General features: G+C 54.0%; 4 protein-coding genes across 4 annotated transcripts; 3 read left to right on the forward strand and 1 right to left on the reverse strand.

The window, feature by feature from the left end:
• Positions 1-234: 234 nt before the first annotated feature.
• On the forward strand, positions 235-591 carry J4E90_000628 (uncharacterized protein; the record flags this gene model as incomplete). Its single annotated transcript, XM_051430224.1, has 2 exons — positions 235-348; positions 415-591. 2 exons carry the CDS (start codon positions 235-237, stop codon positions 589-591), a joined length of 291 nt encoding a protein of 96 aa, XP_051295711.1.
• Positions 592-5,364: 4,773 nt separating this feature from the next.
• On the forward strand, positions 5,365-8,137 carry J4E90_000629 (uncharacterized protein; the record flags this gene model as incomplete). The annotated part of the gene is made up of 2 exons (XM_051430225.1): positions 5,365-5,564; positions 5,686-8,137. 2 exons carry the CDS (start codon positions 5,365-5,367, stop codon positions 8,135-8,137), a joined length of 2,652 nt encoding a protein of 883 aa, XP_051295712.1.
• A 422-nt stretch (positions 8,138-8,559) lies between these two features.
• Positions 8,560-13,004, forward strand: J4E90_000630 (uncharacterized protein; the record flags this gene model as incomplete). Its single annotated transcript, XM_051430226.1, has 7 exons — positions 8,560-8,646; positions 8,717-11,196; positions 11,245-11,366; positions 11,415-11,732; positions 12,167-12,571; positions 12,758-12,888; positions 12,945-13,004. The coding sequence occupies 7 exons, from the start codon at positions 8,560-8,562 to the stop codon at positions 13,002-13,004; spliced, it is 3,603 nt and encodes a 1,200-aa protein (XP_051295713.1).
• Positions 13,005-13,477: 473 nt separating this feature from the next.
• On the reverse strand, positions 13,478-14,854 carry J4E90_000631 (uncharacterized protein; the record flags this gene model as incomplete). The annotated part of the gene is made up of 1 exon (XM_051430227.1): positions 13,478-14,854. The coding sequence occupies one exon, from the start codon at positions 14,852-14,854 to the stop codon at positions 13,478-13,480; it is 1,377 nt and encodes a 458-aa protein (XP_051295714.1).
• Between the last annotated feature and the right edge of the window lie 795 nt (positions 14,855-15,649).

A 15,649-nucleotide genomic window follows, 5' to 3' on the forward strand; every position in this document is an offset into this window, starting at 1 on the left:
CGAAAACGACCGTACGAGGCTGGGCTAACTTGACTGCACTATCTTGAGCGATATCAGAGCATCACTCGGCCAAATATCAGTGCCGGCTCCTTTGTCTGTAGATATAAGCAAGAGCTTAAGCAAGCTTAAATATCAGAGCACCACCCTCTCTGGACAGCATCAAGACACTCAATCTAAATCCACTCTACTCCACAATCTTCTACTATCTCTTTGAGACTTCTCACAACCGCCAAAATGGTCAAGATTCTCTCCCTCGCTACTATCATCATCGCCAGCGCTATCAGCGCCCAGGCTGCCCAGTTCTGCCAGTGCCTCTTCGGAGACGGCTCGCACTGCTGCGTCTACTCGGTGAGCAACTCTTCAGGAACGGAACAGTGAAATGGATGTTGGATGCTAATCTGAGATACTCTTTAGGACCCCAAGATTGGCAACCTCGACTGCCAGCGCTGGTGCACCAACGCCCACCGCGCCGATGGTGCCACCAACCCCAACAACCCTCTTGAAGTCGGCACCGCCTGCAATGCTGGTGGAAAGTACAGCACTGTCAGTGGCTGGAACGCTCAGTTCCGCACCTCTTGCTACAAGCAGTAGATCGTGGTTAGCTCGATCTCGGGAGTCGGCTGTGGCTTTTGATGGGTGGACGGTTAATCGGGGACTGTGGTGGACACGTGGTGAGAGCTATTTGTTGTAATGGGTTAAGGCAGACGTGCGATGTGTAAACAGGCGACAATCTCAATATTAAATCGACCCACCAATTGTCGTGCTCGCATGAGTTGCTGTCGAACGTGCATATTGTGACGAGATATATTAAAGAAGCAGGGTGCACCCCCGCAAGACCTCGGGAACTAAGCCGTTGCTAGCGTTCCCGAGCCCCACTCTAACAGCCGAGTCGTCCTCTTTCGTGCACAACTACCCGCCTATCTTCTTAAAGAAGCTTCGCCGAGGTGCTTGGGATCGGCGGTGAGGCTCTTGAGGCTGGGGGATCGACTAGAATGAACGCGCTCCCCCAACCGTGCCATGAGATTGTCAGCTGTGGTGCCGCGCTGGATTGTAGCAGCCTTCTGCAGATGTGTGATGACTGTCACGGTAGTCGTGACTTCCGAAGGAAGTCACGCATGCTCAGGCAGGTTCATCTGGAGTTCTGGTTGACGTCTCGTTGTCCAAGCATCGTCAGATTCTACTAAGCCAGTTCCTGTATATGAGTACCTTGATGTCGTGGCCCGGATCAGGAGATAGTGCAAGGGCAGCAAGGCACGCAGCAATCTGAAACCCTCTATGCGTACCATAACCGGGTAGATGGTATGCTACCCAGCTACATGGCTTTGGGCCGCTGACCAGTGCCTTTCCGCAAGCGTTGGGACATTGTTTCTGGGGTGTCTGTGGCTGCGTAATGTGGTACTTGTAACGAGTCAGAATGGCGCCTTTATAGAGGTATATGTATAATTCGATAGGAAGAAGAGCGCGTCGTTATGTGACGATCTTTTAGTGACAGAAACAAGGAGCGCCTGATAGTTGTTTATTCAATAAACATGGTGGTGCCTGCTGGTTTCGTGAATAAATGAAAACGGGGGCAACATAAAGATCATTCGTGGTAGTTGCACTGGCCGACCGTGGCTGGGGCGGCGCGCCTGCCGTTACCAGCGCCCTTCGTGACTCAACCAAAACAACCAAAGCTTCCTTCTCAATAAATGGAGAACGTGTCATGCACATCTTCATTATGATCAGACAGATGCAGTTTATTTCGATTTGAAACTGATTAAACATGAAATAGAACGTGCTCGTATTCCACCATCTTCTAGCGTCCTCCAACAACGGGTGGTGCGGACTTCAAATTGCCCTTGGCATATATTTCCACATATTCCTTTGCTGGCCAACCGCCCCACTGTTCAACACTCTCGATTTGTGTCTTGATAAGAAGTGCTATGTCTTCTGGTGCACCGGATGTGTGATCGTTGCCTGGTTCAAATCCTCCTCCATCGACAGCTAGGCGCAACGCCACGAGTGTCTTGAAGAGAAGGTGCCTACCTGAGCGTTGAGCTTCTGCACGCGCCGTCACCTCAGCGTGATGTTTGGTGAACCAGGTGGTGAATGAGTAAAGACCCTCATAATCCCGAAGAATACCTAGCCCTCGTACATAGGCATGTAGCTCCGCGGGCCCCGGAATGTGTGGCGGAATGGCATTGGCTGTCTGATCACCGGTAGGCGACTGCAAATCTGCACTAGCACCGACTAGGCCATTGAAGAGCGTACGAAGGCGAGAGGAGGCAGTGGAAAGAATATGTCGTGTATCTTCAAAAGAAGCGGAACCTCGTTCGACGGCTTGAGCGGCGTACATAGTCGCAATACAGACCAGACGGAATATCTCGTCGTCAACGTCAAGATCAATTTCTTCCATATCTTCAACAATGGAACAAATGAGCTTGTAACGAGGAACACTTAGAACATGCTTATGCCCTTTCTGAGACGCCAGCACCTTTATCATGCAAGCCCAGGCTGGCCGGTAAATTGGCCGATAGTATTTGAGAAGCATGTAGGCGTATTCGACACAATATTGCCGGTTCGACCTGAGCTGACGAACGTGCTGTTCTGGAGGTAGGAAATCAACTTTGTGGAAAGATGACTGATCGATGCTTCCAAAGCGACACAAGAAGTCAATGATCGCCTTGAAAAGAATACCCGGCATCGAGTTGCCTGAAGTGTACTGTTCGTGAATGCCATCGAGCATTTGGCCTACCCTGCCGTGTTGAATGTCCCTAGCCATGTCTAGTAAATCTAGACCCGTGTCGAACTCTGGGCATGTCTCTAAGAGAAACGCAAATAGGCGGCGTTTAGGCTTGACTTGCGCCGTCTGCATCCGTCTGAGTAGCCCTCGGTAGCCAGGAACGGGTTCGCTAAGATATACATAGTGCAACGTAGATAACGGGTCGGGTAGTACTTCTTTCATGTCTCCAGGTAACATGTAAGTGGTGTCTTCTTCATGAGTATTTTCTGCATCAGACGAGAATTCTGTGCGGTTCGATCGCTCTGCTTCAGCATGATACAACTTTTCGAACATTGCAAGATAGATATCTGGGTGAGCAGGCTCTCCAGACAGCTCATGTGAGAGGAAGCATGCCCAGGCCTCCCTACGCGTGCGCGTCGTTCGTATACGGCCAGCCCAGAGCAGAGGGCGAAGGTGTTTAGCATCTCGATACTGGGAGGAGATGCGCGGTAAAGAAGTTCGAGTCTGTATCGTAGGACTAGAATCGGTATCCCAGCCAGCGTATACTTGCGCTACATCTTCCCAGAGGCGACCGCTGTACCCAGCTTCATACATACGGTGCAAGAGCTGGGAAGCTCGCGAGGCACCAAACTCGTAGCCTTTATCCTCATCCATTGCTGTGCGATTCTCCTTCCACGGTGGCCAGGTAGGCCCTTTGAGCTCAGCCCATTCTCTCTCTTGAAGCGTTTTCGCATGTGCCAGCTGGTTGCGCGCAACGGACCGAAAACCGAGACGTGTCACCGTTATTGCAGGCGACATACTCGCCATATATTGAAGGATCCGGAACTGAGCCTTTTCTTGGTGGGCAGCGAAGACTACAGGGCGAGCAGAAGTGGGCAGCGAGAGTAGCAACAGGAATGTGTTGCAAAACTGCGTCAAGTCGGAAAGCATGTTAGGTGATAGAGGATTGGATCCAGAAAAATCATCGCAGAGTCGGCTTGCTTCGGCAACGAAAAAGGACGCAATCCATGGCATTGACTCGGGCCAGAGCTCGCGTCCATGGCGAAGTAAACGGGTCGTGATGATCTTGAGCTCCGACCAACTTATCGATTCCGACTGCGCAATACGATCAACGTGCCTCATGACGATACCAAGAGCAGATACTCTGATGTGCTTGCGACGTAGGAACAGTAGAAGCAGGAAAAGAGGTGCCATCTCGACCCCTTGTTGTAAGCATTTGGCTGCCGCAGTCGATCGCGGTTCTGTGAGACAAGACGCCCATCGTTGTACGCTTCCAACGGTATAGCCTCGATTCTGTAGTATCCCCAGCTCCCGCGGTGTATATTGGAACGTCGACTCAACCGTTGCCGTTTCCGTATGATGTTGAAGATACCGGGCAAGAATCGAGTGAAGAGAAGCAGGTTCAGGAAGCAGCTCGGTGCTGACGGAGGGTACAGGCTTCGGCTTGCGTCCTCGCAACGCAGAGCGGGGCGCAGTGTAGGATAAATCAGTCGCAGACGGCGGCGAAACGAAGTAGAGGTTTCTGGCCGAGCGATCCATTGATTCCAGGACTGTCGCAGGTCTGCTGGGACGCTTGGCCTTTCTCGTGGCGCGGGACAATTGCGGTCGAAATCTACCATCCTCGTCTGCATCCTGGAGCACGTCTGGGAATGGCGAAGAGGCGTCCGATGGAGCATCTGTACCTAGATTGCTTGAAAAGGCATCTATAGAACTCTCAAAGAAGGCGTTATCATTAGGGGTCGGTGCGGAGTAGTGCCTCGAAAGTCGATGGGGCACCTCATGGTGAGGAGAGGCTACACCGCGGCGGGGTTTGCGCGTCGCGGGGTGATGGGGGAGCAGGGACGCTGAAGGAATCCAGAGATGACATGTCGAAAGGAGTGATATGTCCCGCCTTGGAAGATGGGTTATGGGGTTACAAAGATACTTGCAAAACAGGTCAGTACAAAGTAAGCCTTAACATGGCGTGCGGGCCTACCCAGTGCGGTAGGAGGCGCGTCACACGACGGCCGAAGCGGTACGGACTACCTGGAGCTACCAGGGAGAGTACTAAGGGCATTCATCAGACGCAATAGACGTGGAGCGACGCGTGCGAAAACCAATTGCGGAGAGTTGTCGAGTGCAGTGAGAAAATCGTGGGTAGCTCATGCCCCATCGTCGCTAGCGCAGCATGCTACAGTCGCAAACCACCCGTGGACGACTTGGACATCGTCACCCAAAGGAGCGGTAGGCGTGTGGAGAGCGAACACGCTTGAATTAGCAAACAGGAACTCAGGGGTCATTCAAAAGGAAAAGAATCACCCTCGTCGCCAGCAGTTGCCAGGTAGTATTTGCTGTGGCACTCTGCGGCGTGGTCTTGGCGCTGCCCTTTGCGCGTTCCATTCATCGCTGCACTTACTTCCACCCAGCCAAGTCAACTTTGGACAGCCGCCAACAGCACGCCCAACCCCTAGGCACCATTTGCGCGTCACCGGAAGCCGTCTTGGACCCCGTCACGCGCCTCTCCAAATTTCAGCATCGCGCCTGCCGGTATCGCGGACAGGGCATGCTGTGAAGGAAGCCGCCTACGCACGACTCCGGCCGCCCTGAGCGCGTTCCATCCCACGCCATCACTCGCGCATCGCCAACAGCACCCCAAAGTCACCATGGCCGCCGCCAACGGCACCCTCTCCCCGCCGTCGCTCCCCCAGGCGCCCAACTCGCCCGCTGCCGCCAAACGGAAACTCGCCGAGCGTCCTGCCATTGCCGTCAATGGCGCATCCACGCCTGCACCGGGAGAGAGCGCCAGTGCCAGCGCGCGCTCTCTGCAGGCAGTATTGGGAGACATACTGGCAGTTCTCAAGAGGTATGCCGCCTGCGAAGAATTCCCCGCCCCGCGCGTTATCGCCGTCATGCCAGCAGCCCATGCACGGAATGCGCTGGCTGGGCTCGTCCGCACCTCTGAGTCGCATGTTGACACTGAATAGCTACGACACTAAACCCTCCATCTTGTCGCATCCCATCACCTCGTCGATAACGCGATCCGCCTCTGGAGAAGCCGACTCGAAGCGCACCAAGCTGACCCCACCCGACGGCCCTGCGACCATCAGCAACCTGATACAAGACGGCTCGTACGACTCTCTGCACGCACTAGAGAAGGATGTCGAGAGCGCTACCACTGAGATTCTGGCGTCCAGCGGCCCAAGTGATTCGTCGGCAGCCCAGGCGTCGCCCAAAGACACAGCGCTGCAGGGCAAAGTGCTCGCCTTCCAGACCGTCCTGAAAAACCTTGTGGCCAGAGAAGGGGCGCGCAAAGCGCCTGGTTCAGCAAAGCAAGTCAACGGCGATGCCGACGCTCCAGCCTCAGGAGAGGAGGGCACTCCGGTGCCGATCAAGGAGGAAGATCAAGACGCAGAGATACCCCAGAGCCGGACTGTTCTCACGCTGTACGGGAGCGCGCCGCCGAAACAGCTATTCTCCAGTCTGCAGCAACCCCAGAAAATCCCCCCCGCCCATGGAATATCCACGCTCGACACCGCCGTCAAGGTGACTCTACCCTTGCGCGAGACGAACCTCCCCAACCTCATCTCGACGACCGAGGTATACCCCATCCCAGAATCAGATAGCAAAAAGAAGGTTGCGACTATTGGAGACGTCTTCCGTGCACCTGCCCACTTGCCACAGATCAGTCCCCCCAAGTCTGCCCGACCAACAACGAGCAAAGGCAACAGCACCATCACCTTTGCGCACCAGGAAGCGCCCAAACCTCGTCGCAAGGGCTCCCAGTCGCACGCGCATCAGAACCTGTCTTCTGGCTTTTGGCTTGGGTATGCTGGGGTAGATATGCCGAAAGACCAGACCTCGCCAACAGCGAAGCAAAAGAGCAGACAGCGGGCGTTGAGCATGGGCGAAGCGCAGCAACCACCGTCCGAGGCGATTCTGGTTGCCGTCCAACAAGCCAAGGAAGATGCCCTGTTTCGCAGTGCGTACTCTAGCTTTGCGCCCACTCGGGATGACAGCTCCGCTATTATTCCAGAGGAGACGAAGAACATGGTGTGGTGGCAGAAGGTTGGTGAGAAGCGCTTCAACGAAATGTTCCCGATCGATCCGGCTCTACTCGACCCTGAGCAGGCCAAGCAAGCACTTACTAACGGGACCACCGATGAGGATGAACTATTCAAAGAGGCGGTGGAGAATTTCACCCCGGTTCAAGGAGACGTGTTACCTGGGATGGAGGAAAAGACCGAGGAGGAGAAGGATACAGACGAGGTACTCAAGGAGATATCGGAACTTCTCGAGACACTGGCCTCGTACCAAAGGATACGAAATCTCTCCCTCACAACCAACCCACGCACTCCTGTTGTACAGAATGCTTCACTCGCGACCCTGGCCGGCAGCCCATCCACACCCTCATCGGAAGAATTCGACGTCTATCAGATACTCAAGTCACAGCTCACCCTATTGATCTCGCAGCTCCCGCCGTATGCAGTCGCCAAACTCAATGGAGACCAAATGGACGAACTGAACATCAGTCGAACTATCCTGTTCGACACCAAAGAGTACAAGGGCGTCTTGGAGGAGGATCAGCTATCGAAACTTGCAAAGACACCAGGAATGGCTGCTGCGACGCCGGCCACGCTGGCGCGAACAAGTTCTGGAACCAACGCGCATTATCCCGCAGCTGGGCACCAGTACAGCCGTCCAGCGCCGTCAGTGCCTCAGTCCGGCGCTCGTCCAGTGTACTCGCAACCACAATCCCTCCACCGATCATCGTCGATGCACCTCCAACGCTCGCCTTCGGGTGCGGCGCAGACGTTCCAACCAGGTGGCGCGTCTTATGCTCCCAACTCCCGGCCGGGGTACTCTGCAACCCCCTCCTACAACCAACAAACGCCGCGACCAAGCTATGGAACCACTCCTTCTGGCCAATACTTCCCGCAACGCTCTGCACAGCCAGGTAGCTACACGGGCGCTCCTGGCTCACAGTACTATAATTCCACACCCGCACAGGGCCAGAACCGTTATGCATCACAGCAGAACCAAAGCAGCTTCTACCCTCGCTCACAAAATGCGGCACCTATGTACAACGGCGCACAAGCACCGCCGCCACGAAATGTGTCACCCATCAAGGGCGCGCCCACGCCATCGGCTTATGGTACACGGCCAGCATATGGCACGCCCGTGTCTGGAGGGCAGATGCGCAGTACATACTACGGTCCTTCCCAATACGCAACTCCTCAAGCGCCTGCTGCCGCTGCTCCCTATAATGGCGCAGGCAGCAATCCTCAGCAGATGATGCTTGAAAGACAGCAAGCGCAGCAAGCACAAGCCCGGCTTGCGGCGCAAAATAGTTTTAGTAGTAGTAGGCAGGGGTCAGGGACGCCGCAACCTCCCAACGGCTCCATGTATGGCGCTAATGGGGCCTCCATGTCGACGTAGGGTGTTTTGATGAGTGGACATGGATTTGCATGGTGTTCTGGATACCATAGATCAGCTTCTGGCGTTTCGGGCAGTAGCAACGAGCGGGAGGATTATCATTTCTGGACATGTTCGTGTTTAGCAGCGGCATTGTTGTCTTTGTAGACGACGCATGTCACGTAGTTAATTGGGCCAGCGTGTCATAGTTGAACGGGCTCTCTCTTATGAGCAAGTAACAGATTCATTGAAAAGGAGACCATGCCAGGCATTTCCATGACTGCTAGCTGTGGCTGTGACGTGGCGTGGACCCTGCATTGCGCTTAGAGTTGCCGAAATGACGTCGCGCAACGCGTTCCTTCCGGCGAGGCAGCTGGGCGGACGGTCGCTGATGGCAGTCCTCATCGCTGCCTCTGCGGACAAAACCATGAGACCCACACACCACCATGGCTCACCTCTTGCGTGGAAAGCAGGCTGGTGTCAGCAACGACCTCTCTCTGGGCCTGGGCCCTGATTCATTCGTGCTCGACCATGTACGCGCTCGCTGACTTCTCGCCCCGCCGTTCCCCCAGCCCTATGCGCGCAAGCTAACAGCACGTGAAGATCCGCAACTATGGCATCAACTCCAAAGTCACCCAAGTCGCATACGACCCCGTCCAATCCCTCCTAGCCGTCGGTACGAGCGACAGCAAGTATGGCCCCGGCCAGATCTACATATTCGGGCAGAAGAGGGTCGAAGTGGTGCTGTCGCTGCCCACGCGCAACGCCTCGATCAAGATCCTGCAGTTTTGCGCCGAGAAGCTGCTGTGCGTAGACTCAAAGAACGACTTGTCCGTCTTTTCGCTCGAGACGAAGAAGCTGCTCAACGCCCATTCCCCTCCCGCCCGCATCACGGCGCTGCACTGCGACCCTACCATCGATTACGCGCTGCTCGGTACACAGCACGGTGAGGTGTACGCCTATGATCTGGCTAGGGAGGCACTTACGCCCTTCAAAATACCCAACTTGTGGAGGGAAAAGTTTCCACGCTCACGCCTAACCTCCGTTGTTACGCTCTCGCTCCACCCTCGAGATATCGGCTCCCTCCTCATTGGGTACAACTCGGGCGCAGTCATCTACTCGTTTAAGCAGAACAAAGCCCTGCATTTCTTCAACTACGTGGTCCCCAAAGGAGCCCCTGGAGGCGACTCGGATCCAGTCTCCGTCTCCAAGGACCGCGAACCTCCGCTGACCCAGGCTGTCTGGCACCCAACCGGCACCTTTGTTCTGACGGGACACGAAGACAGCAGTATCGTTATATGGGACTCCAAAGATGGCCGCATCGTACAAGCGAGGACCTTGACCGATACAAACGTAGACAAGCCCGGCCCAGGCAGCTTCAGCCCAGGTGCCATGGAAGGATCGTTTGCACTCAAGTCCCCCATCTTTAAGATTGCGTGGTGTGCAAACCAAGACCCTGACGATACCGCTATTCTCATCGCTGGTGGACAGCCATCCAATATCTCCGCCAAGAGTCTGACGCTGTTCGAGCTGGGTAGAACACCGGTTTATGCGACCGCATCCTGGCAAGTACTATCCGATCACTTCGAGAATCCCAAGAGGCAAAGGATACTTCCATGCCCGCCTGGGACGGAGGTGGTGGACCTGTTCCTCATTCCAAGGACGTCCCCTCATTACGCTGGCTGCCACGACCCCATTGCCATTCTGGCCTTACTTGCATCTGGGGAGTTGATCACCCTCTCGTTTCCAAGCGGAATGCCCATCACGCCAACTAATCAACTGCACCTCTCCATGACGCTTGTTCATCCGTATATCAACTACGCAAATCTCGCGCCTGTAGAGCGTACACGGTGGCTTGGCATGACGGAGAAGCGCCAACACGGTCCGCAATTCCTTATCGGTGGTGCCGAGGCTGTTCATCCCCTCAAGCGGTTTGAGAACCGAAACATCGTCCAGACAGCTCATGCAGATGGCACCATCAGACTATGGGATGCAGGACACGCCGATGAGATTGAGAACCCTGCGTTGCTACAGGTAGACGTAGCTCGAGCAGTCGGCCGCCCAGAGCATATACACGTCACACAAACGTCGTTTGCAGGAGCAGCATCTGAACTATCCGTAGGGCTGAAGAGTGGTGAAGTAGTGGTGTTCAGATGGGGTGTAAACAGGCATGCTGGACAGGAGTACCCACCGGGTGACAATAAACCGCAAGCGCTTACCAATATCTCAGAAAGAAGTGAAGCGGCTCTCAAAGAGGGACTGCTACCTTTCACTTTGCTTGACGAGGGCAATGGACCAGTCACCGCCTTGAAGCATTCTGATGTTGGCTTTGTTGCTGCGGGCTTTGAGGGTGGCAGTCTGGCCATCATTGATCTGCGAGGGCCCGCTGTTATCTACAGAGCATCGATACAGGAATTTGTCAAGCCGGATAAACGCGCCAGCTTCCGGCGGAGTTCAACGCAGGCAGCACCCAAAGCGGAGTGGCCCACTTGCCTCGAGTTCAGTGTTATGACACTCGAAGATGACGACTATTCCAGCATTCTACTTCACGTCGGCACCAATCTTGGCCATCTGGCAACCTTCAAGCTACTGCCAGAATCAAGTGGCCAATACTCAGTAAAACCTGCGGGTGTGTGCTCGCTTGACGACAAGATTATCAGCATTAGCCCCATGCACGCCGAAACTGGTCGCCCAGCATACGCTTCGCAGTCTGCCGTTGCAGGACTTCGGACTGGCTCGAAGATTAGCGGCGTCCTTTTAGCCACAACAGCCTCAGGCGCGAGGTTATTCCGTCCCGCCACAAGTAAAGGAGCGCACAAAACTTTTGATCAGTTCTTGTGCGATGCTGCGACTGTAGTGAGGTATGAAGACAAGGGCTACGCAATGCTTGGGTTGTATGGGGATGGATATGCGAGAGCGCATTCGCTACCTGCATTAAAGGAGATCGGGTCTGTCAACCTCAGTGATTTCTTAGACATCAGGCGCTTCTCTGAGGCAGTCATTACAAGTACTGGCGACATCTTTGGCTGGAAAGGGCCTGCGGAAATGGCTCTCGTCAACGTCTTTGGAACGGGACTGCAATAGTAAGTCGACTCATCTTCCAGCTATACATATGTACTGACCAAATCTAGTGAACGCGCGAAGGATGTCTTGCTTAACCCAGAACTTTTAATTCCGCCCCGACCCACCATCAGCAATATTCAATGGATCTCTGGCACTCAATATGTAACACCAGCCGACATGGATCTTCTCAGTAAGCTATTCTTACTTCTATTCCCAACCAATTACTGATTTCTCTTAGTCGGTGGTCCTGATAGGCCCTTATCAAATCGTCAAATGGCCCAGCAGCGAGCAGAGGCAGAGCAGGAACGACGCCGCGCCAATCCGACCGCAGCCAGCTCTTCTGCCGCTGGGTATCAGTCATATCCTACCCAAGTATCCCCGACTCAAGAAGGATGGGGTGCTTGGGCGAGTCGCCAGCTCAACGAGCGCACGGAGAAGCTAAACATTGTTGGGGACAGTATGGACAATCTTTCGCAAAACAGTGCAGGTTGGGCAAATGACGTCAACAAGTTTGTCGGAAAGCAGAAGAGAGGGCTAGTCATGGGTGCTATGAAGAGTAAATTCGGATTTTGAGTCGGAAACACTTCCCATGAAAGCATGATACAGGATGGTACACGGCTATATAGCTACAATGAAGATTTTAAATGCGAGCTGGGCGTTCTATTGAGCGATTCCGGACTCCAAGACTCTTAATGTTACCTGCAGGGAAAACTCGCGGCCTCTTTCTGGTGCTTGTGATGTAATATCTGAATGTGATACCATCGATCTTGACTGACCACGCCCGTTGCACCCAAAACCGGTATCATCTCGCACCCTTGGTCAGCGACCCCGGCTAGCGCAAGGCAGCTTCCCCAACCGTGCGCTGCCCTGCTGCACCTTGACACACCACCACTTCCTATGACCACATTGAAACGAGAAAGCAAACCTTCACAACAATGAGTTTTTTCAGCGGCATCCGGCAATGGCTCCCAAGCATACATTGGCTGCTAGGCCCACCTCAACCAACTCGCCCCTTCACACCAACAACCTACGCCGACGTATGTCGCGCCCGCGCCGCGCTCAAGACACTCAAACTACCCACCGAGCTGGTCCTCAGCATACTAGACCACGCACAATACTGGCCCGTCGTAGAGATTTCCCAGTCAGGCCGAAAGATCGTCGCCCGCGCCGGCATGAACAACCCGTCAGCAGCAACTCTCTGTCTCGGAGCCAACCCCTACTTCACCCCCGTCGTGGAAGAAGCCAAACTAGGCGGCGAAACAGCGAAAATCAAGCGCATCGACTTCGATATCATGAGTAAAGACCAAGGCTGGACGAGCGAGAACACGCAGGGTACCTTTTCCACCTCTTCATGGCTTGAGGTGTCCATCTTACGCGATGCATCCAATATCAATAGTCTGCTTCCTGCCCCACGCTTGGTAAATACTTGGATTAGTAGTCCGATGGATTATCATACTAATATGGTCGGGCGGGGTTGGTCGCTTGTTAAGAGGCCTGAGAGTGCGCTGCAAGGGCCGCAGGGTGGTGAGGGGCATTTTGCTTGGTACCTTCAGGGAAATCGTGTCATGGCTGTTACTCAAGACTATCATGTTTCATGGGATGAAAGTGGGTTGTGTGAGGTTGATGAGGGCAACGAGGGTGCGGGGAGTGGAGAAGGCTTCTTGGATGCGTTGGAGCCTGGTGATCGTGTGTTGGTTTGGGCGAGGGCCAAGGTACGTCTGAGATACGAGATTCCGAGGCTGTGCTATCATGCTAACTTACTTGGCAGTATCCTGGATGGCAGTGCAATGTTGACGGCGTTGCCATCACTATTCACTATGGATTCTGAGGCCCTAACCACCAGAAGCCTCCTCTACCTAATCTAGCGTCGCATCATCCTGCTTTTTCGAGTAGTTGGTCAGTAATCATTATATCCACGTCACAGTTGTCTCAAACTACAAGTGTAGGTACCGCACTATATGATGAAGATGATCGCATTCATATGAGTCCATGGTTTCAGCCACGCCGCGTGCCTGTCAACGCGCACCTGTCAACGCGCACACCTACGTGCGAATATCCCCAAAGACATGATCTGCGATGAGGTATCTCTACGCAAACCAGCCGACTCATGTGCATCTAAGTAATTGACTTTTCCCATACCAGAAAAGGCGCTCATCGCTGCGCAGCACAAACTCAATGTCCGTAATTCCCAGGTCCTAGCTTCCGATCCGTCGTCAGAGCGATATATCGAAAAAGAAACGCTCCTTTATCGCACACGCTCTAGCTCTGGTGGCCATGCTATCCATAGGCTGATGAGCCGTCTTATTTGGCATCATCCTCATCCTTCTTGGCCTCTTCCTTCTTCTCTTTGCCCTTCTTGGCGTCGTTGTCCATCACGATCTTCATCTGCCTGAGATACACGCCGAACTCTCCAAAGCTAGTCAGATCCATGCCCTTGGTAGTGTTGGTCAGCTTCTCCGCGGCAGACTTGAGACGGCTGTTGCGCTCGTTGAGGTTCAGGTAGTTCTTTCTGAGGTTCTCGGCTTTCTGCTGGTCGGTAAGCTCGCCGGGTGTGTTGACTGAGGACGGGGCTGGGGAAGGGAGATAGACGGCTTGAGAGGCTTGCGAGGACTCCGGGGTGAAGATCGAGGGGTACGACAGCGCCTGGGGTACCTGCGAAGACGTGAACGTGAACTTGCGCGCGGCGGAGGCTCGGAGGCTCTCGTTCTCTGCTTGAAGGCGTTGATTTTCTTCAACCAGGTACTTGTTAGCGGAACCTAAAGCTGGCTTGTTGTTCATGACGTCTTGAAGTATGCGCTCATGTTCGGCCTTCTCATCTTTTCTCAGTTGTTTCTGGCTCTGAAGCTCTCCGATTAGCTGATCTTTCCTTGCGGTGACGTTGTCGAGTTTGACGCCCAGCCTGTCTCTGTCCAGGTTCGCCTTTAGCAAGTTCTCTCGTTCGGTCTCGAGATCGCGGTGAAGGGTTTGGAGTTGTTGATCAGTCGCGTTGTTGGAGTGGAATTGGGCCAAACCACGATCGCTCTGTGCCTTCTCGTGGAGTGTCTTCTGTCGGGCGAGCTCGGCCTTGGCGGCGTCGAGTTCAGGACGCGGCTGTTCTTGCTTGTTAGCTTGCTTCTCCTCCGAATCCGCCATGTTGTCTTGAGGATCGTGCCGTAGACGTGGAGGTGCACTGTAGAGGTTGGCCGGGCTTGTAGGAGGAGAGATGCTGCCGAACGACCATCTAGGAAGTCGGTCGAAAATGGAAAGTCTTGGCCTTGATTCGAGGTGAATGGGTTCTGGAGTCACCACGGAATCAGAGAGACTGGGCTTGGCGTCCTCGTCAATATCGACTTTCGATCCATGCAATTCCGCGGTCACTTCCTCTTTACGGATAATTCTTCGTTGTCGCACGTGCTGATATCCGTCGTCTTCACTGTCAGATAGAGTGATGAGGTCGACTTCCTTGCCAGCCGTCGTCGACCACATAGTTGACATGGTGTTGCCCATGCTGCCCTTGTCGTCCAGCTTTCTCTTGCTGTTTGCCTCGGTCTTCTGACGTTTCGCTGCTCGCGGAGTCATACGCGCGGATGTATTGCGCTTCTTTGACTTCTCTAGGGTGGCCTTCCCAATTTTCTTAGTTGGTGTTTGCTTAGTCGGCTGTGCTCGTTTTCCACTCACTGTAGGTATCTTCGGTACCATGGTGGGCTTCAAGTGGCCAGGATGTGCTTCTTTCAGATGATGCACATGAGTCCCGGAGGATATCGACGAGGTGTAATGAGAACGAGCTTCACTCTGTCGCTCTGTGGATCTAGTCTTTTCTGTGCCGACTGTTTGTGCTGTCGGAAGTATCGTGGAGTTAGGCGGTTTATGTTGGTATACCTTCTGGCGATCGAATAGTAAACTAGCAAACAGACCAGATGCAGGCAGGTTTTGTGACTGCGTCGGCGTCGCTGCTTTTGGTGTTGGAGCACCAGTGGATGGGTTAGGTGAAGCTGCGCAATTGCGACTACTTCGGCTTCGGCTTGTAGATAAGCGCTCGGGAGCGGTCTGGTAATCGCAAGTAAGATTAGTATTGGATCCCATATTCCTATGTTGAGCAAGGTATCTCCGTATCGTATCGTATGTATCGTACGCAACAACGGCACAGGTGAGAGGGCAGCTTGAGCAGTAGAGAACGTACGTGTAGTAGTTGAAGTGTCGCTCGTGCAAACTTCGATGAATGCTGCCTTGCACTATGCCTCAACAACTAGGTAGCAGAGCGGTGAGAGAGTCGTCAGAGGCGAGTATGCTGTTTGCCGGCGTTTGTCACATGTCCCAGCAATGTTTCGCGACGTCAGAGGAGATTGGAGGAACCTGAACTGAAGAGGGACGAAAACTGTCTTTTGAAGATCCGAGAGGATTGGCAGTTTCATTACAATGTAGCGGGTAGCGGGTAAAGGTGATCTTTCGGCGAGCCGCGGTCGATAAGGCGTTCGATCAATTTAACTCACCTAT

Source organism: Alternaria incomplexa (assembly GCF_024043165.1).
Source record: "Alternaria incomplexa strain BMP 0042 chromosome Unknown scaffold_1, whole genome shotgun sequence".
In the NCBI taxonomy this organism is placed as follows: Eukaryota; Fungi; Ascomycota; class Dothideomycetes; order Pleosporales; family Pleosporaceae; genus Alternaria; species Alternaria incomplexa.